Genomic DNA, 24089 nt, shown 5'->3' on the forward strand with positions numbered 1-24089 from the left:
TATGGAAATACTGTGTATGTAGTGAGGGGATTGGTACTCGACAGCATTGAAATCTGTGGTTCCTTTTTTCATGGAAATATATCAAAATTTATGTTTTATTTATATTTAATATTCTAAGGCAATAAAAAAACCAACATTAGGTTATAGAGGGAAATCGAATTAACTTGGAAAATGACTTTGTTATGAAGCCATTATTCCTTAGTCAAGAAGTAGGTTTTGTGGCCTGCCAACTTAATCTTAAGCAGAGTCATTGAAGCTCAAGAATTCTGGAAGTAAGATTTGCAAAGTTCTCTTCAGCTCAGACCATCCCACCCCACCTCACCCAGGGACAGAAGACAGACTTTATTAGTTTCTTTGGACATTTTAGGCCATTTGATTCATCTAATTTGAACTTGATACAGGAGAAGACAGTTATAGGTCAGAAACTTGGGTCCAGATAGGTGTGGTATGGTCTGAAAGCTGAGTTCAGGGCCAAGCATTTAATAGTGTCTGTACATAAGACTAAGACACCCAGGTCCCTCACCTCTGTCCTTAGTTCCTTGAAGAGTTTTGCTTATTCCCAGTGCCTGGGTACAGTTTTTTTTTTTTTTTTTTTTTTTTTTTATTGTGAAACATTTCAAAAACACACAAACTCAGGGTTGTTGTGAAGTCCTACATCCCCATTGCCCAGCTCCTACTATTAACCTAGATGTTGCCAACACTTGCTTCATCTAGTCTCTTTTTTTCCTATTTCATCCAGAGTACTTTAAAGAAAATCTTCCACCTCATTTTACTTGACCCCTCATTCTTCAGTGGGCTTCCCTAAAAATATCATTGCCAGTTCTTAACTCTACTTCTTTTCCATTGTTCTTCCTAAACAAAGCTGGTGAATGAGAAAGATTTCTTGAGTTGCTTGTAGTTATTCAATTCGGTATTTTACAGTGAAGGAATAATCTTTTATTTTTATTTTACTTGCTATAATAGTGCTGTTACTACTTTAGTAACTCCTCTTACAAGAAATATATTAACTTATTGTAGGCAACTCATTTAACTTCTACATTTGTTTTTTTCCCCTTCAATGTGTTGTAACAAAATTAATTCTGTAATTTACAGAGATGACTGAAGAATCAATGAGATACTGCCTTTTTGCCATAAACTTGTAGTCAAGTATTCCTGTAGATAAGAAGACAGACGTCCTCTTGCCAAAGAGGTTCTGCTCTTGTCCAGAGGTCTTTTTCGTTTCTATAATGAGAACATTTCTCAGAACAATAGTTTACATTTTTACAAAAACTTCCATCAGTATCTATTTTGTCAATACTTGCGCTTCTTTTGTAGAATCTTGTCACAAGTAAGTTATATTTCATATTATAGTACAGAATTTTCAATCATTTATATGAAAGTTTAGGTAATTACTGGATTTCCAGTTTGATTTTTGAAATCAATATTATGTCTACAGATGACAACTTCTCTTTTGATAGGAAAATAAGCAGCACTGGGGTGGATTTCCCTGTGTTCATAAGTAATGCCTCCCTCTTTATTCTGAGAGCCTATGGAGATGTTTGATACTTCCTAGCCTACGTTATAGGAATGCCCACAAAGATCAGTAAGTTGTTATTCAACTAGAATGACTCATTCATTGGAAAGATGATCAGCCAGCCAAAACCAGAGGGGTGGAATGACTTTCAAAGATCCTCTAATTCTCAGTAATAGTGTTTAGCGTATTTGTGTACAAATCTAAACATGGCTGTAAATAGACATCTGAAAAGATGTGTAGATCTTTCTGAAAGGAAAGAGGAAGACCTTAGCTCAATTCCCAAGCAATATGATGTAGGATCCTGTTGACATGGTGCATTGACTACAAAGCAGAATGTCTATATAAATTCCAGCAGTAGGTTACTAATGAGGTTCTTGAGTGTATGGCAATTACCCATCAACCTCAGTCTTATCGTTAGTCCCTTACATCTTTATATGTTATTTTACATCATTCGAGATATTGTTAAATCTGTGCTCCAAGATTTTATGGAGCTACTCTCTTCATGGGCACTTAATGCAGATTCCACAGTGTTTATAGCTATTTAATGAATGTTTATGGCATTACATCAGTATGATAGTGTCTCTTTTTAATCTAAAATTCTGTTATTTTGTTGACTTAAATTGTGCTTTCTGGCTCTCTCGTTGGTCTTGGTGCCAAAAATGCATTTGTTGTGACATTGTATTTTTCTTAGTCTTCCATTAAAATTCAAGCACCACTGGCAGAAAATATGCACTGAACCTTTATCATCTATAACAACCTCAGAAAAAATTATTTTTAGGTCAGCAGTTGTCATCTTAGAAAACAGATGGGACTTGAGGCAACTGGATGATGAAATAGGGAAGTATTAACCCCAGAAGGAAGAGGAGTCCATCTCTGCAAGACTTGCAAACTCAAATGCCTCCAGGGGCTACTTGGTAATATAAGTGTATGAAGTGGCCAGCTGAAGAAAATAGGTTTAAGCTGCTCTTACTGTGAAGAGCAAAGTACATGTCTAAAATGATAGATTTTAGCTTCTTGTCATTGTTGTTGTTTTACAACACAGCCCTTCAGGGTTCAAACAGAATGGCCGGAAAAAAACATCAGAGATCACTGTTTGGGGACCTCTGTTATGTCACATGGGTGCTGTAGGTGGTAGGCTATTTCAGATTGATCCCATACAAAGGAATGCAATTAGGGACAGATGAGAACACTGGAAATTTGGGAGCAGGAGGGTACTGAAAAGGGAGATTGGGAGCCATAGATTAAGAGCACTTTCTTTACATTCCTTAGACCAGACTCTGACTTGATTAATGGAAAAGTTGGTTGCTTCTACTGCCCTTCACGGCTGATAAACAGTGGTGTGCATCAAAATCACCTGTATAGCTTTGTCAAACTACAGATTACATCTGAAATTATCCATACCTCCCACCAAAATAAGATTTTGATTTACCAAGTCTGGTTTGGGGTGTGGTTGGATATCTTTTGGAAAAACTCTTTGCTTGATTCAGGTGCACACATGTAGTTGAGGATCTATGCTCTTGGATATAGAGGTTCCCAGGTTACTGTCTGAAATGTGGGAGTATCTTTACAATCATAATAGTCACTTAAGATGAAGGACTACACTATGGTTTGGCACATTTAAGTTGTCAGAGTGAATTATTTCATTTCATAAAAGAAGAATGAAAAAAATGCAACATACATAATTTAAGAGTTAGTTTTAGACATTTGAGGGAGGATGAAGAGGTAGGTATATTAAGACTGAGCAGTTGGCAACTTCCAAGTATAGCAAATTAGTGTTGAAGAGATATAATTACCCCTGATCTGGCTTTGACAAAAGTCAAATTCTATCCCGTAAGTCATAATAAACACAGGCAATAAAAAACTGTTATGAGTTCAATTAAACTTTCTCTTTGTTCTGCTGTCCAAGAAAGGTTTCTTACTGCATATGAATTATTTCAATCAGACAGTTCAGGATTAATCACTAAGGATAAAAGAAAATAAACACTGTATTTCATGTAGATGGAATCACACAATATGGGGTCTTTTGGCTCCTCTTATTTAATGTAATGATGTTGCAGTGCTGTCAGTCTTTTTTTATTCTGTGTATTTATTTAAATTTTTCCTTTTTTACTTTTGCAGTTACATCTCTAGAAAGTGATACTGGTTTTGAACATCAAATTGGGATATCAGGTTAACTTTATAAATGAATTTGGGTTAAGAAACTGATTTGATTTAAAGAATTTAATTATGTAGTTATCAAACATGGCATCAATTTTTTTTATGTCAGACCTCATTTTATTTTTTTAATTAAAAAATTGTTTGAATGAATTTTTTTAATCTAGGTGTAGTTGACACACAATGTTACAATAGTTTCAACTGTACAGCCTAGTGATTGGACAAGTTTAAACATTATGCTGTGCTCACAATTGTAGCTACCATCTGCCACCATACAGCACGATTACAATATCATTGACTATATTCCTTATGCTGCGCCTTTTATTCCCATGATTTGCTCGTTCCATAACTAGAGATAAAGTAGATTTGTTGTTGCCTAGGCCTGGGGGTGGGGCCAGCTTTGGAGGAAATGGGAGTTACCGTTAATACCTTAAATACACTAAGAACCATCGAATTGTACCATTTAAGCAGATGAATTGAATGGTATTGTGAATTATATCTCAATAAATATCAATAATATATCTGGTATTAAAAGATAAGCAAGTGAAACAAAACGTATATAGTTTTTTTTTTTTAAAGGACTGCAATAGGGCCAATATGATCAGTTTGTTGTAAAGAGCTTTAGATTAGAAATACGAATTTCCTAATGAAAAAAGTTGTTGGACATTTAAAATTGCCACAGAAGTTTGCAGAGTTTCCTTCATCATGGAATAAAAAATCTGAGTTAAAAGAAGAAACTCTGTTAAAATAGTTTAAGTCCCTAGAGATGGCATTTCGAACTCTTATAGTATCGTACAGGGATCTGATGAGCCTCACTTTGGTAAGCCTTTTGCCATCTGATATTTCTACTGTGGGTAAGGTGAGATGCAGTGCAGTTAAGGGGGGGACCGTTTTTTCCTGATCGTTTGTTACTATTTTCCCAATATCTTTAAAGAGCAGCTCATTGTCATTATTCTCATTTTGGTGGTTTCTAGTCAGTGACTGTTTTGTTGGCAAAATGCCTCCAGTTCATGTTATTTTTGACTGTGGACACAAAAGAAATATCTATATATGTAATATATATGTATTTATATAAAATAGAAGAAATCTGCACCTGTATACATAATTTCTTTCCACACCAAGAACTGGGATGCTAATATTGACTGAGCTTTGGCTTCCTCACAGACACTGTGCTGAATGCTTTACTTGGATTGTCTCCCTAACACCCCCCACACTCTGTAGAGCTGGGAGTTAATGCTTTACCCTCACTTAGCAGGTACCACACCAAAGCTCATAGAGTGGAGGAAACATTGTTCACAGCCACAGAAGTAAGAAAGGTTGCTGTTGGTCTTTATTCAAAGTGGGCCACATTCCAGAATGTAGGCACGGAATCACTTTGCTGTTACATGAGTGGCTTCCAGGTGGGAATTTGCAGATTAACAATTCCCTGTAATTCACTTGTCTACACAAACCTCTATCATTTTTTACGTTCTGACAATGTTTTTTTTTTCTTTTTTTTTTTTTTTTACGTTCTGACAATGTTGTGGGGAATAGTAAAATATCTCTAGGGCACTGGTTCTCACACATACCTGAACTTTGCAAATATTTGGAAGTTAAAAAAAAACCACAAACAAATGGTGATTGGGTCTCACCCTCAGTACGTTCTCAGTTAATTAGTATGGAGTGTGGCCTGGACATTGGGATTTTAAAAATTCTCCCAGGTGATTCTAATGGGCAGCCAACTTTAAGAACTCCTCCTTTAAGAACCCCAGCCAACTTTAAGAACAATGCAGAGTTTTAAATTCTGAATTCCCATCCTTCCGTTAGAAAAAAAAAAAGAAAAATTAAATAATACTTTTATTATAAAAGTCCAAAATATTTGCTTTGGAAACCATAGACAAGCCAAAAAAATTACAATTAAATTATCTGTAATCCCTTCACTGAAAGATGACCACTACAGTATTTGTGGGGTTTATTTCCTGTGCAATTTATGTATTTAAAGTCTTAACTAAAATGTTACTCGTCTATAGAATTTTATATATTTAATGCTAGAGTGTCTCCTGTTTTATGTATCTATATGCTTTATTGGACTGAGAAATTCTCAGTTCTTATACACCCGTAATAGTGTTGTTGGATTAATACTTATAGGCCACTGACTCTCCAAATGGAGCAATATCTCTATTAATGGAGAATTTGTATATTATTTGAGGCAGCATTTAGGAAACTGATTTTTTAAAAAGATTTTTATTTATTTATTCATGAGTGACACACAGAGAGAGGTAGAGACACAGGCAGAGGGACAAGCAGGCTCCCTGGTGTGGGACTTGATTCCAGGACCCCGGGATCAAACACTCAACCACTGAGCCGCCCAGGTGCCCTAGGAGACTGATTTAGAGATGGACTTTGTGTCCATCTTATACAGCTATTTTTCAGACAAGTAGCCCTTGACTTACTTCCTTGTCTCCTTTCTAGATTATTAAGGCAAAGCCCCTGGTCTCTGGCATGCAGTACATGCTCAGTAAATGCTGGGGTGGATGAACAAGCAAAGTGTTCTGAGGCGGGCGTGGTGGTTATAGTCAGAAAGCCAATTAGTGAAATAAGTTCAGATGTGCCTGAAAAGAATTATTTGGGGATGTTGGGGTGGTGAGGAGAGCGGGTAAAGAGTAAGGTTGAGATAAAGACAGGGCTAGAGGACAGTTTAAGAGTGGTAAGCTGCAGGTCCTTCAAGAACAGTAAAAAAGTCCTCTAGACTTCCTGGCCTGGGGTACCCTCCATGCTCCCCCCCAGTCTCAGACAGACCTCCCTGGGTTAGCCCCCTCCCCACACCTCTACCTTTCCATCTCCACACCCTGTCATAATAAAAAGGCTGAGTATGTTGACTTTCCGAGTAAGAACCAAATAATTTTCAGAGTTTGCTGCTTCCTAAATATTTCCTAGTGAAGATTTAGAGGGGAAACCACTATAGTGTGATGAGGTTCAGTTAGGATATGACCAAAGCCTGTCAGACAACTGTGACTGTCCCATTTCTTTCCTACAGGGGTGGAGGATGAGGAAGAATGTAGATAAAAGGTGGGGGGAGGACTCAGCTTTGGTGGGCTGGTGAGAGGTTACAGCAGAGGAGGAAGGGCCAATCTGGGGGACCTTACAGGTTTGCTTGGGAAGCCAGGCTGGTCATGAGTTAGGCCCAGGTAACTCCAGGCTGCTTGAGGAGGTGTTTTGTTTTTTTTTTTAATTTTTAATTTTTTTTTGAGGAGATGTTTTTGATACAGAAGGCACAAAGCCAGACATCTCTACATGACACATGATTTACAAAGGATTTTCTTTTCCATACAGACATCTTATAATGTAACTATAATCAGTAGATTTCTTAATCACAAGGCCTATAAATCAAAATTGCTTAATAAGTTCTTTTTGGCACTTGAAAACAACTTTTGTGTTATGATCTTTATGTGCTTTTTTTTGACCATTTTTAAACATATTTTTGTTAAAAAGGAGAAATTGCCCAAGTACACATTTTGCTCCATTAGCATGTAAGGTACATGTATGATTTATGTTGCTGAAATTTTTTTTGTAAAAGATTGAGGCCTCTTTACAGTTACAAAAGCTATAAGAAAAATTTGAAGCTAGGGCACCTGGGTGGCTCAGCAGTTGAGCCTTTGGCTCAGGGGGTGATCCCAGGGTTCTGGGATCAATTCCCACATTGGGCTCCTCGTAGGGAGCCTGCTTCTTTTTCTGCCTGTGTCTCTGTGTCTCTCATGAATAAATAAATAAAATCTTTAAAAAAGAGAAAAATTTGAAGCTATTTCTCTATTCTTTTTTCTTCCCTTTTTATTGAATTCACAGTGACTTTTAAAGAATTCAAAGGCATTAAAGATAGTTAAAACCATCAGACATCCTGCTTTACTTCGACTTCAGCAAAAAATGAAAAGGATAAAATAACAAGCCAGATTTATTTATCTGAATAATATTTGTCTCACTATAAGATCATTATGAAAGTGAGGGAATCCTTAGAGAATCGTATAGTATAGCAAATAAATAAACAAATATGCTAGCAGTGATATTTATTCAGATAAATCAGATTTATTCAGTCAGTCCAGTGAAACTGGGAGATTTCTGGACTGCTGGGCCAATCGTCAGAGCCAGGAGAATATTATGATTTAATGGTATCTTTTCTGCTGCATTTGATGAGCTGCCCTAGAAAAACATTTTGAAGCAATAAAGCATCCATTTGGCTCCTAAGTAATGAGGGAGGCAGTGCTCTTTCATTAACTATTTATTCAGGAAGACAAGTGACCAACTGCTAATAAGCTTTATCCATAGAGGGTGGTGGAAAACAGAAGAAAATGCAGAAGTGGGGTTCTGTTCAATTTCATATGCAATTAACAAATACCCAAAGCTGAATGGTTGGTGCTCCTCCTCCATGTGACTTCTGGAAGGCTGTATTTAAGCGTGAGTGCCTGTGAGATGCATGAAAGGGCCTTTGGTTTAAGGAAGGATCGTGCACTCTAAAGACGAAAGAAAGGAAGCAATGAGTGGTGAGTAGCTAAGATTGGGCTCGTCTCTACAGTTTTGAATAATGGACTTATTTCCTGAGATGAACAGTAGTGACCGAGGCTTGCTGTTTTACTCCGTGGGGGAAGGGTTTCTTTTGTTTTTAGATGATTATTGCTTTTTCATGACTTCAGAAATCTGCTTCTTAATGCAATATGCAGATTATCACTTGATCAAATGGCTTCTAACTTGAGAAAATTTCGCATTGCCCATCTAAGTATATACCTTGTTATTTGGAGGTAGTTTCGAGGAATGCGTGTGAAGTTTGCTCTTCTTTCACAAGTAAGTAAATGGTCCCTTCTTTGCAGTGACCGCTTAGGACTTAGCAACTTCAAGATTACAACTAGAATGCTGTATTCACACATAAATAGGGGCTTCTTTCAGGTCATTTCAGAATCTTACTTTGAATCGCTTTTGGTACTGTAACAGCACAAAGTCTTCATTTCACTTGCCTTAAGACTCTTAATATAATTTGCGTTCCTTAGTGACATGAAAAAAAGATAAAAGTCACAATTATTTCCTTCCCTTAAAGCCAATTAAAGGACTTCTATGTTAATTCTTCTGTCCTGCTCTCACTAAAAAGTAGTATAGTTGAGTTCTGTACAAGGGGGAAAGTACCCTTCATATTGTAATCATATTAAAATAGACAATGAAAATGATATGTAAATCCAACATTATTTAATAACAGAATATTCCTGATGTTTTCATGAGCCAATAACGAATCATTCAATATTGCATTCCTTTGGTTTTTAACTTTCTAAATTTCCATATTGAAAACTATGTATTAATTCTAAGCTTACGATGAATTATTCTGAAGTATATTTAAAATCAATTTTCAAGAAACGTTCTAAGATACAGGAATACGTTGTTTATTTGGGTTAGCCTTTGGTAAGGGGCTAAAAAAGACCCAAGTAAGTAGCAACGAGATTAAAGACAAGAAACACCTCCTAAGAATTTTTCTTTCCGAGACCCCATTGTATCGTACTCAGAGAACTAAACTCATTTATGTTACAGAGACTCTTACTGTCTTCATCAGGGAAGTAAAGACTACAAGGCTAAAAAATGGAATTTCCTTGTACAATTGCTAGGTTTTGCAATAATCTGTCTTGTTGGTTATTAACAATCATTAGATTGAATTACTCCTTTCAGATAATCACTCCATTCAGAAGACTAATGCTGTGTGCTGAGAACAGGAAGGAGATGGAGGATTGGATGAGCTCACTGAAGTCTGTACAGACCAGAGAACCTTACGAGGTACAGTAGCATCTTTCCTGGCACCTCCTGTCCTTTAGAGAACTGTCATCTGAAAAGCTAGAGCTGTATTCTGCCAAGAAAAGTAGGTATAGTTTCATTAAGCAAGTTGCTTAAATCAGATATTGACTTTTTTTTTTGTTTTTTAAAGTGTTTTCATTTTAAAAATTACAGATTTGAAATTTTAATCCTAACTGCATGCATTCTCCGGGTTAATAAGTCCCTGTAGTCTTGTTCTCTTGTTCAGCCCATCTGTGCTCACCTCTCGTTTCTAGGTGGCCCAGTTTAACGTGGAACATTTCTCAGGGATGCATAACTGGTACGCCTGCTCCCATGCCCGCCCCACTTTCTGTAACGTGTGCAGAGAAAGTCTTTCTGGAGTCACCTCCCATGGCCTGTCCTGCGAAGGTACTGTAGCACTCAGCCCGCATCCTCCCATGGCACTGAGCTGCAAACCCGCTGCCCTCAGTGCTTCTGTGCAGGGAACAGACGAAGGAACGTCAGCACAGGAGAGCACGTCCCTTGGGTGGGGAAGCTCCTCAGTGACAGTGGGGATGCGGGGGTTAAATTCTCCTGCAGCTTGGAGTGGAGCTCTGCACACATAGGACTAGCTTGGAAAACGTTTTTGCAAAGGGAAGATGATGCAAATCATTGGGGAGGAAGTATAAATCAAAATGTAGCACGTACACCCCTGAGGAAGGAGCCCCTACTGTTTAAAGAACATCTTTAGACTTCGTCTGCCTCTCTGGTTTGCCAGTATTCTTTTTCTGTCCTGACTGATTACCGAGAACAGAACTTGCAGTGAGGACAGCACTGGGCTCTTCTACAGAATCTCTAATTGCTATTTATATTTCATTGTTTTAAGTGCTTTCTTTTCCTTCACTCTGCTTAATTTAAATGGATGCCATCCTTTCTCATTTCTTTAAGGTTTTCTCAACACAAGGGCAATGCTGTTGTTTTCATTATGGGATTGTGTTTTGTTTTTGTTTTTGTTTTTTTAATAAAAAAACATGGGCAGCCCGGGTGGCCCAGCGGTTTGGCACTGCTTCAGCCTGGGGTGTGATCCTGGAGACCCGGGATCGAGTCCCAAGTCGGGCTCCCAGCATGGAGCCTGCTTCTCTCCCTCTGCCTGTGTCTCTGCCTCTCTCTGTCTGTCATGAATAAATAAATAAAATCTTTAAAAAGTAAAATAAAATAAAAAAGCAGTGATCAGTAGAAGCAGATACACTAGTTATTACCAAGAGAAAATTCATAACTTCTTCAGATTTGTTTAATTCCATGCCTCAGTGATCACACTACTACTGTGTACTACTTTCTGAACTATGTCTAAGATTAATACAAAAAAGTCTTAATTTTGAACATAACTTTATTTTACTTAAATAATGAAATAGTAAAATAGAATTACAGTTTTCATTCATTTTAAGATATCAAATCTGTGATATGTCATAATTTCAGCTATCTATTTATTTATTTATTTTTAAAAGATTTTATTTATTCATGAGAGACACAGACAGAGAGAGGCAGAGACACAGGCAGAGGGAGAAGCAGGCTCTATGCAGGGAGCTGGACATGGGACTCGATCCCGGGTCTCCAGGATCACGCCCTGGGCCAAAGGCAGCCGCTCAACCACTGAGCCACCCAGGTGTCCCAGTTTCAGCTATTTAATATGATATAGCACAGAGGTGAAGAAGAGAGTTCCTCAGTTACCACCGCCCCTACCCCCACCCGGCACTGGGTTCGAGTCCCACTCCCAGCATTATAAATGGTGACCAAGGGAAGTAGCTCTACTCTGTTTTTTTTTTTAAGATTTTATTTATTTATTCCTGAGAGACAGAGAGAGAGAGAGAGAGAGAGAGAGAGAGAGAGGCAGAGACACAGGCAGAGGAAGAAGCAGGCTCCATGCAGGGAGCCTGATGTGGGACTCCATCCCAGGTCTCCAGGATCACACCCCGGGCTGCAGGCGACGCTAAACCGCTGAGCCACCTGGACTGCCCAGCTCTACTCTTTTTGACTTTGGTTTCCTCATCTGCAAAACGGGGATAATAGTCATTTATATCTTCCAGACACTATGAAAATTAAATGCAAAAATATACACAAGAAAGTGGATTTTCTAGTCAAATAAATTGTGGAAATTTGTAACTGTTCTTTGTAAGAAACCCACCAAGTAAATGATTGCAGATTGCATCATGGCCTGAGGCACTAAAGTTCATGAAAACGAACATTTGGAAGAGGCGTTACACATTTTTTCTAAGATTTAAAGAATGGTTGCAAACAAGATGTGATTGCTCTTTATGACTTTAGTCATCTACAAGGGTTTCTGTTGCTCTGAGTTACTCTTACCAGGTCAGTAACATTCTGGGGTTATTTTGTATGTGTGTATGTGTTTTTTTGTTTTGTTTTGTTTTTTTTTAAGATCTTCTTTATTCATTTGAGAGAGAGAGAGATCACAAGCAGGGGGTAGGGGCAGAGGGAGAAGCAGACCCCTTACTGAGCAGGAAGACTGATGCAGGGGCCCTGGGCCAAATAGACACTTAACCAACTGTGCCACCCAGGCACCCCTGAGGAGTTATTTTGAAGATCATTAAGCTGTTGCCTCCTAGCGTCTCATCCCCAAAATGCTAAAAGATGTCAGGTCTGAGATACTCTGTGGTACCCTTCTGAGTTGAGCATTATGTGGGATTAAATATATTTAATTGTTTGTGTATTGAGCTTAAACTGGGATGACTAAGTATTTTTCCAATACTTTTAAAAGAAAAGTGATAAAAATTTTATCACTTTCTCTGCTAATAAAAATTTTAAATCTGTGGCGTCTTGCCCATTGGTATTGTTAGAACTGTAGCAGAAGGTTTTAAAAATCCCAAGGGTTTTATGAATGTATAAAGAAGTTACTTTTTTGCTTTAGGAGAATGTGGTTATTTAGGATCATTTTCTTATAATCCGAGTTAGACTTAAACTTTAGGAAACCCCCCCCCCCAAATCTGAATAAACTGCTTGCTTGATAAAAACAAAAGACACAGGATACAAAAGGCTTTAAAAGATAAAACAAGAAAAATTTGTTCAACAGTGACAATGAGTAACTTGGTATTGGAATGGAATTCAGTTTCGTGTGTGAAGCCGTCACCAAATTAATCTTTCTGCCCTAATTTTTCACAGTAAAACAAGCCTGTACTGATTTGTCTTCTGGGTTTGTGTTGAAGAATTACTAAAATTGTTATTTTAAAGCCTCGCATAGTAAAATATATGAATGGAGAAGATGGAAAATACTTTTCATAAATAATTCCCTAAATCAATCGAGAATGTTAATTTTAATATCAGAGCATAATTGTTCTTCACAGTTATTTAAACAGTAATTAAACAAAAAAAGTTAAATGGTGATTTTTTTCTTTTGAATCAACAGCATTAAATATGTTAACATAGGTACCTATGAATTTTTATCTTAGCCACTGTTGAACATTTACAAAGATTCAATGTGGTAGGCTGAAAAATTGCAATAAAAAAACCATAATTTTGTGACATGTCAGTATATATTTTTTTTAAGTTCTGTGGTTTTAAAATAATGGCTTTATAGGTCAGGAAAAGTGCTTTATTTCAGAATAACTCATTTGGAGAAATCTAATTGTCGCCTAACAAAATTAAGGTGCCTATTAATCATTTCCATTCCTTAGTGACTATAATCTCAGTTTGGTTTATTTTATTACTATTGTGTACTACATGAAGCAACTTTCCAATTTTCAGGGCTCATTGCATGAAGTTCTTTATTGTTACAAGTGTGATTTTTATTTTTAATGAGCTGTTTGATTTTTAATAGAAAAATTTTCAAAAAGCCACGAAATCATTTGCTGTTGCTCTCTTTTACTTCCTTCTTTGCCTCTTAAAAAACAGTTATTGACTGTCAATATCAAATACTTAGTTGTACTTAAAAAGCAACCTGGGAATTATGTTGCAGATAAAACTAAAATTGGGACCACACTTTTGAGAAATACCGTTAAGAGACAAAAAACCTGGAGTTACTAATTAACCTCAATTTTAAAATAGTCACTTGCATGGGAGCAAAAGGGAGCAGGTCATGCTAAAATTGTTACTCAAATTCAGCTTACTTCCTATGGTGCTTTTTCCTTACACTATTGTTTATCAGACACCATTGAAAAACTGGTTTATTCTCTAGGAAGTCTGTGCTCTAGTCACAAAGTCCTTTATAACAAAAATAGTATGATTTCTGGGAAAGTGTTTGTCAATGTACACAAAAGACCAGATAAATGAAACATTTCAATGTCTAGACTAATATTTTTCAAGGAAAAACCAGCTCAGCTGAAGTGACCTTTTATATATGGTCTATCTATGACATCCTGAAGCATTTTGAACATTTGGTTATAGACACTCTGTGACTTTACCAGACCCTTTCATTTGCATGCTATGTTAAATTAGGAATTTTTTAAAACAATGGCATCCAACCCATCATTTCCAAATTGTTAATGGTTTGCAGTTAGAAATTCAAAAATCACGTGAAAAGGAGCCCCTTTTCATATAGCATTTAGCAACAGTTACCTAATTACATTTCTACTGAAGTGATCTCTGCTTTTAAGTATTTATCTGAAAAGTCAGAAACTGGTATAACATCCTTATCCACTAATACTTGGAGAATTTGTATCCTTAAAAAGATAAATAATGTTTAGTAGTACTCAAGTTCTGATTTTCATAAGTCAGGGTTATTTTCTCAAATAATCTGTGGCATACTTGTTTTTCATATATGAGCTGCTTCTTCCCTGGGTATTTCCTCTTTTTTTCTCTCTCTCTTGTGTTTTTGACTTGATATTTGTATATATTGTAAAATAATTACTCAGATAAGTCTAGTGAACATCTGTTACCAGCTGTAGTTAGACTTTTTTTCCTTTTGATGAGAACTTTTAAGATTTACTCTCACAGCAACTTTCAAATATTCAGTACAGTATATCTAAGTATGTTCACCATGGTATACATTCATTACATCCCCATGACTTGCTTATTTTATAACTGAAGATTTGTACCTTTTTGACTCCCTTCACCCACTTAGTCTACCTCCCTTCTCCTGCCTCTGGCAACCACTAGTGTGTTCTGTTTCTGTGAGCTTGTTTTTTTGTGGATTTGTTATCGTTTTTAGCATCCGCATATAAGTCATAAAGTATCTGTCTTTCTCTGACTTATTACAACTTAGCAAAATATCCTTTAAGTCCTTTCATTTTGTCTCAAATGGCAAGATTTGATTCATTTATGTGGCTGAATGATAGTCCACTGTGGAAATACTCATTTAGATACCGCATTTTCTTTATCCATTTATCCATTGAGGGACACTTCGATTGTTTCATATCTTGGATGTTATGGGTAACACTATAATGAACATGAGGGTGCAAATACCTTTTCAAATTAGTGATTTCGTTTTCTTTGGATTAATACCCAGAAGTGGAAATGCTGGATCATATGATAGTTCTAGTTTTAATCTCTTGAGGATATTTGATAATGTTCTCCACAGTGGCTGCACCAATTTGCATTCCTTCCAACAGTGCACAAGGGTTCCCTTTTCTTCAAATCACTTGTACTTTCTTGTCTTTTTGATAATAGCCATCCTAACAGGTGTGAGGTGATATCTCATTCTGGGTTTGATTTGCATTCTCCTGATAATTAGTGACACTGATGATCTTCTCATGTGTCTCTTGGCTCTCTGTATGTCTTACTTAGAAAAATGTCTATGCAGATCCACTGCCCAGTTTTTAAGCAGATTATTTGGTTTTTGCTATTGACTTATAGAAGTTCTTTATAAAATTTGAATGTTAACCCCTTATCAGATATATGATTAACAAATATTTTCTCCTGTTCAGTATGTTGCCTTTCATTTTGTTGATGGCATCCTTTGCTGCATAGTAACAGTTTAATGTAGTCCTGTTTATTTTTCCTTTGTTGCCTTTGCTTTTGGTGTCAGCCCCCCCCCCCCAAAAAAAAATCATCGCCAAGATTGATGTCAAGGAACTAGCTGTCAGGGAGTTTTCTTCTAAGAATCTTATGGTTTCAGGTCTTACATTCAAGTCTTTATTCCATTTTGAGTCAACTTTTTGTGTATGATGTAAGAGATGCACCAGTTTTATCCTTTTGTATGTAACTGTGCAGTTTTCCCAGCACCATTTATTGAAGAGACTTCTTTCCTCATTATGTGTTCTTGGGCTCTTTGTCATAAATTAATTGGCCATATATGTGTGGATTTATTTCTGGGCTCTCTCTTCTGTTCCTTTGATCTATGTGTCTGTTTCTACGCCAGCACCATACTGTTTTGATTACTATAGCTTTATAATGTAGTTTCAAATCAGAGAGTAGGATACCTTCCACTTTGTTCTTTCTCAAGACTGCGTTGGCTGTTCACAGTCTTTTGTGGTTCCATGAAAACTTTAGAATGATTTGTTTTAGTTCTTTGAAAAATGCCATTGGAATTTTGACAGGGATTGCATTGAATCTGTATATTGTTTGGGGTACTATGGGCATTTTTCACAATATTAATTCCTGCAATACATGAGCATGGGATATTTTTCCCATTTATTTGTGTCTTTAATTTTTTTTATTAATGTCTTGTAAGTTTCAGTGTCTCATGTCTCTTGTATAGGCTCCTTTTTGATAATAGGGCTGGACAGAATGAGTGATGGACTTCTGATGAAGTAGTGCACTTCATCATTATTTTCTTCTACGTTATAATGTAGTAATCCCAACAATAATACTTTTATTTTTTTTAAAGATTTTATTTATTTGACAGAGAGAGAGAGAACAAGCAGGGGGAGCGGCCAGCAGAGGGAGAGGGAGAAGCAGACTCCCTGCTGAACAGGGAACCCGATGTGGGGCTCTATCCCAGGACCCTGGGATCATGACCTGAGCTAAAGGTAGACACTTAACCAGCTGAGCCACCCAGATGCCCCCCAACAATGATACTTTTAAAAGACCGTGTTGTCTTTGTGATCTTTATCAACCTATTTCCCGTGACTGGATATTTTCTTAACATACTTGCTCTTTAAAACTCCTCTAAATTATCCTGTTCTTTAGCTTACTGATATTTTCAAACTTTTAATTTTAAATATATGTACAGAAAAATACAAATGCCGGAGGAATACAACCCTAGAATTTTTCACAAATTTAACACATTTGTGTAATCAATACCCAGATTAAGAAATAGGGTGTTTCCAGCATCTCTGTATTACTGAATTTTGTTTCATTCTGTGTGTTTGTGTGTGTTGCCTCCTTTCTCCTAAAAAAACTAGTTCTTTTGTATTTATTGCCTTTCTGTTTTATTTGTGAGTGGAATCTAAGTAGCAATCTATGGAATGATAAAAGTGCTTCCTAAATACATAGTCATATGTATCATAAATACATTAATGTCTTCTGAAAAGGTATTTTCAGAATACCTTTACTATTGTTAAAGAATAATTTAAACCTTTTATCTTTTTAAAAGATTTTGTTTATTTATTTGACAGAAAGAAAGAGAGAGCACCAGCAGGGGGAGCGGGAGAGGGAGAAGCAGACTCCCGGCTGTGCAGGGAGCTGACCCAGGGCCTGATCCCAGGACTTCCCAGGACCGTGGGATCATGATCTGAGCTGAAGGCAGATGCTTAACCAACTGAGCCCACCCAAGCACCCCAATTTAAGCTTTTAAAATTATTGTGTTTCTTCTACTTCTCTTTGAAATTTCATGCTGTGATTTCTTCTAATCATTGTTCCAAAAGTATATGTTCATCTAGAAATGGTTGACTTTTTTTTTTTTTTTAGTGTGTAAATTCAAGGCTCACAAAAGATGTGCAGTGAGGGCGACAAATAATTGCAAATGGACAACTCTGGCCTCCATCGGGAAGGACATCATAGAGGACGAAGATGGAGTAAGTTCAGTTCTGTCTCTGGTTTCTTCCTGGCACCACCTCCCTTTTATTGTTTGCCCTGTGGGAAATGGCAGAGTTTAAGTGGGAGTATTTTCTAGTAGGATTAAATGAAAGGCTTTGATTAATTATGAGTTTTATTTCCAGTTAGATCCTTCATAGTTTCCTTCAGCTCTTAAATTTTTTAAAAAAGATTTTATTTATTTATTCATGAGAGACACAGAGAGGGGAGAGAGAGAGACAGACAGAGAGGAGAGAGAGAGAGAAAGAGAGAGGCAGAGGGAGAAGCAGGCTCCATGCAGGGAGCCTGACGTGAGACTTGATCCTGGGTCTCCAGGATCACGCCCTGGGCCAAAGGCGGCGCTAAACTGCTGAGCCACCTGGGCTGCCCTCAGCTCTTAAATTTTGAGGGAAATGTGAATAGGGCTTAGAAGTGGTTGCTGTGCTAGACTGGGGTTGTAGACCCTTTCCCGACAAGTAAGATGTTCTTTAAGGCTTAGCTCAGGTGTCTAATCAGATGTTCACTCCTTAGACATCGGGGCCTCCTTTCAACAGTGTCTACCACCTTTGAAACCTTGTCTCCATTGCACCTTCCATACGAATCTCTGATAGCACTTTGTAATCATTTAATAATAATGCCTTTGCATTCATTGCTCCTCAATTAGACTACAAATCCTGACTCTCAGGGATTTAGTCTTATGCATTTTGTATCCCTACGGTGCTCAGGGCATAATAGATGCTCAATAACTGTGTACTAAATGAAAGGGTGCCACGAGTGATACATGTATTGATTCCATAGAGTGAGAAATAATTATAGATCTTCCCTGGGGTAAGAGTGGTGTCCTCTAGTCTTTAATTTGACTGCTCTTTCTTCTTGCTGCACAGGTAGCTATGCCTCACCAGTGGCTCGAGGGCAACTTGCCGGTGAGTGCTAAATGTGCTGTCTGTGACAAAACGTGTGGGAGTGTTCTGCGTCTACAAGATTGGAAATGCCTTTGGTGTAAAACAATGGTGAGAGTCCTCTTTAATTCTTTTCATAATTTTTTTATCTATGTGATTTAGGGGCAAAGAATTTACAGTATAACAGTGTGTGGTAACACACATGTCCATTGTAACATTCATCTTTTTCAAGATATATTCCTTCCAGTCTGGTTCCTTTTTAAATATCCTTTTTGTCATGCTATTGTATATTTTCTTTGTCCAAAGACTTCTTTCCCACAGTTTTGTTGTTTTTCATTATGCTTTAGCCACATTTAATGGTTTGCTATTTTCAGTCCTGTTGTACCACATATTACACATTGAAAGCCACCAAATTCTGATTGACATGTGAAGTATAATTCTAGTACAACCCTGTGCATGTTCTCGGACAGAACGCCAAGTTCAGTCAGCCATGCAGTAGTTTAATTTAAGTTATATATGTTTATATTATATCAATAAATATTTGAAAACTTTCTCACACAAGTAAGAAAGCAATGAGAAGTACGCATGGCATAACGTGGAGCCAACAGCAAGGAAGGTCCTTCCATGCCAGACTGCATGAGGACTGGTGGACATGCATCACCTCGTTACCTCCTCCTTGGTCTTGTACTTCCTATACACTGTCATTTGCCTCTTTACATATTATTTTGTGTTCAAAATAATGAGTTTCTGACGGAATATCTAGTTTGTAAAACAGCCATGTAGTTTAAACAAAATAAAGTAAGACCACAATTCCACAGCTCTGAGTCAACTGCTAATTTTTTCAGTTGTTGTCCAGTCTCTGGACACAATTTTACCTTTTTTGTAAAAATAGTGAAGATGCAACTTTATCTTCTGCTCTTTTCATTTAGCATTGGCATAAATATTTTTATGTTTTGCTCTATGATTGTCATACTTTGAAAAATTCCTTCTAAAACTATCTGTGCATGCTTGTTTTTCTCTGAAATCCACTTGAGACATTAATTATTATAAATAATAATAGGGAACTATCCAAAATTAGGTCATCAGCAAACAAGAATCACTATTTAATTTCAGTTATTTTCTCAAAAGTTTTGATAAATATGTGTTTAATTAATATACCAGTCTTCTAAAAGGACTAATGAAATAAACTTTATTAAATGAATACTCTATGAAGTGTCTGCTCTTACTGCTCAAAATGGTTCAAGGCTCTCTAGGTGAGTACGTAAATTATTGTAAATTCCCTGGGTTCGTCTTAACAAATTAGCCCTGCTCTCGTTCACAATAATATCTTGACTGACCTTGAAACTTTTTGTTTCTCCAGGGTTTACACGTTTACTGAGCGCCTATGATATGTATCACTTTCCAAGATAAGTGTGCAATACTAGCACATTTTCCTTTTCTTTACAGAGCCAGAAGTCTAGCTGAGAAAATAGGTGCAGATGTATTTATACCTATAATAACATGAAAATGTTATATAGAAAAAAACTCATGTCAATAGAAAATTATAGGACCACTGTAGAAAGAGCAGACACATTACAGATTTTATTTATTTTCATTAAATTCTCTTAGAATGTTACAGTAGAGGTCACAGGTTTTTTATGGACGATGATAGTGACAGATAGTTAGCTTTCCTCCTTTCTCTCCCTCCCTCTTTCCATTTATTCCTTCTTTCTTCTCTCCCCTCTCTTCCCCTGTATTCTGTTCTCTTCTCTTCCTCTCTTCTTGCCTTCCCCAGATATTTCTTTTCTTTTTTTTTTTTTAGTTAATATCTACACCCAATGCAGGGCTCGAACTTACGGCCCCAAGATCAAGAGTCGCATGCTCTACCAACTGAGCCAGCCAGTTTCCACTCACCAAGAATTTCTTGTTATACGCTTTTTGCCCGAGACAATCACAAAAGTAGGCTACACAGACCAAATCAAATTCCCATCTCTAAAATAATTAGCCCATTCCTTAGAATTATAAATACTGTGCCATGAAAGTAATTCACATACTTGATCCTCAATGACTAGTTTCTTAGATGTAATTTATGCCATAATAAAACATAGATATATTTTTATGATTCTTGAAGGTTTATTTGTTTGTTATTAGGTACACACTGCCTGCAAAGATTTATACCATCCTGTGTGTCCCCTTGGCCAATGTAAAGTGTCCGTCATACCTCCAATTGCACTGAATAGCACTGATTCTGATGGTATGTATCAGTAGTGTAAATATGTATGTTCCTGGTATATTAGATATTGATATGTACATTTACTCTCCTAGAATAAAGGGAACTGTAATTGGTTATTCTGGTCAGTTTTTATAGGAGTCCAGTAAAATTGCTGAACAGTACATCTCACTTTTAAAATAACATTTTAAAATTAGAATTTAACATAGCTATTAATACACTGGTGAAATTATTACATATAAGACTTGTAGATTTGACATTTCAGCAAATAAAATAAGATCATTATTCTGTAACAAAATGAGATCCAAAAAGGTAATTTTTATATGCTTTCTTCCCTTCCATTATTGAAATTGCCAGCATGACTCTTACTGAAATTTGTTTTCCTGTAATTTCCTTGGAGGAACTTAGATTCCTATAAGTTTTTCCGGAATCTTTCAACTTTGTTTTAAGTGCTAAACAACCTGTCTTCCTTCTAAGCAAACCATATTACAAAAGGCTTTTACCATATACTGTTATTAATGTTTTGCATTGATAAAGTGCTTTATGATTTTCCTACTTTTTACATAAATTATGCCAATAGATATTATACATATAAGGCTGTAGGCTGCAAAAGATGTGATTTAAACCTGTGCTGCTAACAACTCTCCCCCTAAGCCCTCATAAATCAAGTTTCTATTATTTATGGTAAATTTTAAAGTATTTTCTAATGCCTCATCAAAGAGAAGTTAAAACATTTTGTAATACTGAATATGAACATGAATTCTTTGACAAATGTGAATTTATAGATTGTCATCGGTGTCTTATAATTAAGTGTTGTTAAGGTAGATAGTATATCTTCAATTATCTCTAATACTTTTACTTTCTTTGGTAGGATTTTTCATTGTAGACCATATTTTGAAAGATAAGTTCTATAGTCTTAGTATGTAAATAATAAATCTATCTCCATTTTGGGGGCTAAATGATCATTTATTGTTCATGTAGTAAACAAGGTTCTTTATGAATTTATGTTCTTTTCTCTGAAGTTTCATCAATAGTTTAAAAGAGACATCTGTTCATATTGATCCTGTACTGTGTTTTTTTACAGGTTTCTGTAGAGCGACATTTTCATTCTGTGTTAGTCCACTATTGGTTTTTGTCAATTCTAAGAGTGGAGATAATCAGGGAGTAAAGTTCCTTCGTCGATTTAAACAGTTGCTAAATCCGGCTCAGGTGTTTGATTTAATGAACGGAGGTCCTCATTTAGGGTAATCGATTATTGATAAATCTCATTAAAATGAAATGTAGCACTGAGCATGAAATATGTTTGATTTTTTCAGTTCGTGAAGATTGTCGATTCATCTAGACATCTTTGTGTCGATCTTCCCACTCTTCCCTTTTTTAAAGCTCTCATTCTAAGTTTTACTTTCACCTTTCTGACACTTATATAACTTCCTTATGTGCTGAAAATCCCCAAATTTGTTTAGAAAATATTTTAGAATATGTCTTGCAACAAACAATACTAACGGTTTGCTTTGTTCTAAGAGAGATCAACTTGTGTAAATATAGAAATACACAGTGACTCTAGAAAATGATCTGCATGGGTGGCTGGCATTGGTTTTTATGCTACAGATCATCAGTTGTTTAACCAGTGCACTACTGTGGGTCACAAGGACAGCTTCTTGAGGATTTGAGACTCCATTCCTATGTAAATGACACAAAAAACCACTGTTGATGGTTCTTCTCCACTTTCTGGAATGTCCTCTCACAATCTGAAAACAAAACTAAATGTATTTTCAATGAGGGAAAATATGCCTTGGGGTACTTTTAATACATTTATATAGCAGGTGTATGTGATTTTGTTGAAGAGGTGATATCGTATTACCTGAAACAGAAGAAACCTCTTCGTGACTTATTTCTGCCAACTCCACTTTTCTCCTGGCTTCCACTGTCACCTTAAAGCATGAACATGGACGTAGCAATGGAGATCTTAGCCTAACAAGCCCCTCTGTTTTTAATGTAACATTTTCCCGCCTTTTCTCTCTCCTGCCTTAGTCTTTGTATGTGCCTCTGTTCACTTCCCCTTCAGGTTTCTTTCTCCTTGTTTCTATTGCCGTCTTGCCAAGTCTCCAGCCCTCTGGTCCCATAGGTGTTGGTCTTCATCATCTGTCCCCAGCCGCCACCACCACCACCGTGTCTTTGTATGTTCCTTCCACCCATTTGGGTCCTGGCATTTCCTCAACTGGCTTCTCTGCTTGCCTGTCTCCTCTCCCTTCCATTGCTGGTTGGGTGTGTCTCCTTTTCTAGCACATCTGTTTTGTAATCCTTCATCTTTCCAATATCTTATATTCTTAACATTTACTTTTCCCACCCATCCTTTATGATTCCAAGGAAGGCCCTTTGTGAAACTTCTTGAGATTGTCTCTATCACATATATTTGAGAGTTTCCACAGTACTCGAGGGGTACATAGGTCCATTCGGGAGGTGGGGGTGGGTCAAAAGTTAAGGTGAAGGAAGACAAGTAAAAAGACTGACCCCAGACTAGGGGGGAGAGAGAGGAAGAGCAAGTGGGTGTCCGAAAAGTGATATGTCTTTAAGGTTTGGTGGGTCCCTTTAGGAGCTGACTCGAGTGTCAGTAACATCAGTGTCCTAGAGTCACCGCCACTGGTTTGTAATATGCTATTCTTAAGGAAATAACATATCCTTGTAATGGGAAAAAAAAATCACTAATTTTACCATGTTGTACCACTTACCTTTCATTCTCTTTCCTGGATTCTGCTTTTTTATTTTCTCATTTCTCACTCCTTTTTCCTCCTCATTATATCTACATTTGTACTTATAATCCCCTTTCCTCTGTATGATTAAGAAGTTTTATGGAGTTAAAAATTGCACCTTAATTTTTGTAGTATAATTAATATATAAGTAAGAGTTCTTATATTTGATCTGAACATGAATATATATATATGTATAGAATAACAAAAAATTGGGGAATGATTTTTACTTATTTATATTAAAATAAAATACTTTTTGCTTTCAGTTTAAGATTATTCCAGAAGTTTGACAATTTCCGAATTCTTGTGTGTGGAGGAGATGGAAGTGTAGGTTGGGTTTTGTCAGAAATTGATAAGCTCAACTTGAATAAACAGGCAAGTACTCAATCTTTTCATGAGTCGTTAACATGCATGTATAGTCTGCTGACCAGAGAAGTGCAGAAGTATCAGAGCTCCTGTTTCTCCACTTGTTTGAGGTCTCTCTGTTGTGCTCTCTTTCAGTGTCAGCTGGGAGTATTGCCTTTGGGTACAGGAAATGATCTTGCCCGGGTTCTAGGCTGGGGAGGTTCATATGATGATGACACCCAACTTCCGCAGATTCTAGAGAAGCTGGAACGAGCCAGTACCAAAATGCTAGACAGGTAAAAGTGAATTTTCTTCTGAAACTAACTAAAAATGGCATACTGAAATCATTTTTGACAGTTTAAATTTTACAAACTACAAGCCCCATGAGGACAGAAACTTCCTGGTCTTACCCACCCTTTTCACACCTCAGGTCTAGAACAGAGCCCAGTGTTCTCAGTATATCTACTTTTTGAGTAAATGAATGAATTGTAGCAAAAACTGAGAAAACTAGTCTAATGAACCTGCTATTTTAAAAATAGAACACTATGTTGGTACAGCAA

General features: G+C 36.8%; 1 protein-coding gene across 10 annotated transcripts in view; it reads left to right on the plus strand.

Moving 5' to 3' along the window:
• The window catches only part of DGKH (diacylglycerol kinase eta), a 178879-nt gene that overhangs the window by 89620 nt on the left and 65170 nt on the right, over positions 1-24089 (plus strand). For 9 of the 10 annotated variants that reach the window (XM_072782927.1, XM_072782932.1, XM_072782930.1 and 6 more), the window contains 8 exons: positions 9347-9451; positions 9724-9856; positions 17225-17331; positions 18214-18339; positions 20359-20461; positions 21522-21681; positions 23451-23559; positions 23686-23825. In XM_072782927.1, the coding sequence (XP_072639028.1) occupies positions 9347-9451; positions 9724-9856; positions 17225-17331; positions 18214-18339; positions 20359-20461; positions 21522-21681; positions 23451-23559; positions 23686-23825 (983 nt within the window). The remainder of the gene's footprint in view (positions 1-9346; positions 9452-9723; positions 9857-17224; positions 17332-18213; positions 18340-20358; positions 20462-21521; positions 21682-23450; positions 23560-23685; positions 23826-24089) is intronic. The other variant, XM_072782929.1, reaches the window with a different exon arrangement.

Source organism: Canis lupus, chromosome 17, assembly GCF_048164855.1.
Source record: "Canis lupus baileyi chromosome 17, mCanLup2.hap1, whole genome shotgun sequence".
Classification (NCBI taxonomy): Eukaryota; Metazoa; Chordata; class Mammalia; order Carnivora; family Canidae; genus Canis; species Canis lupus.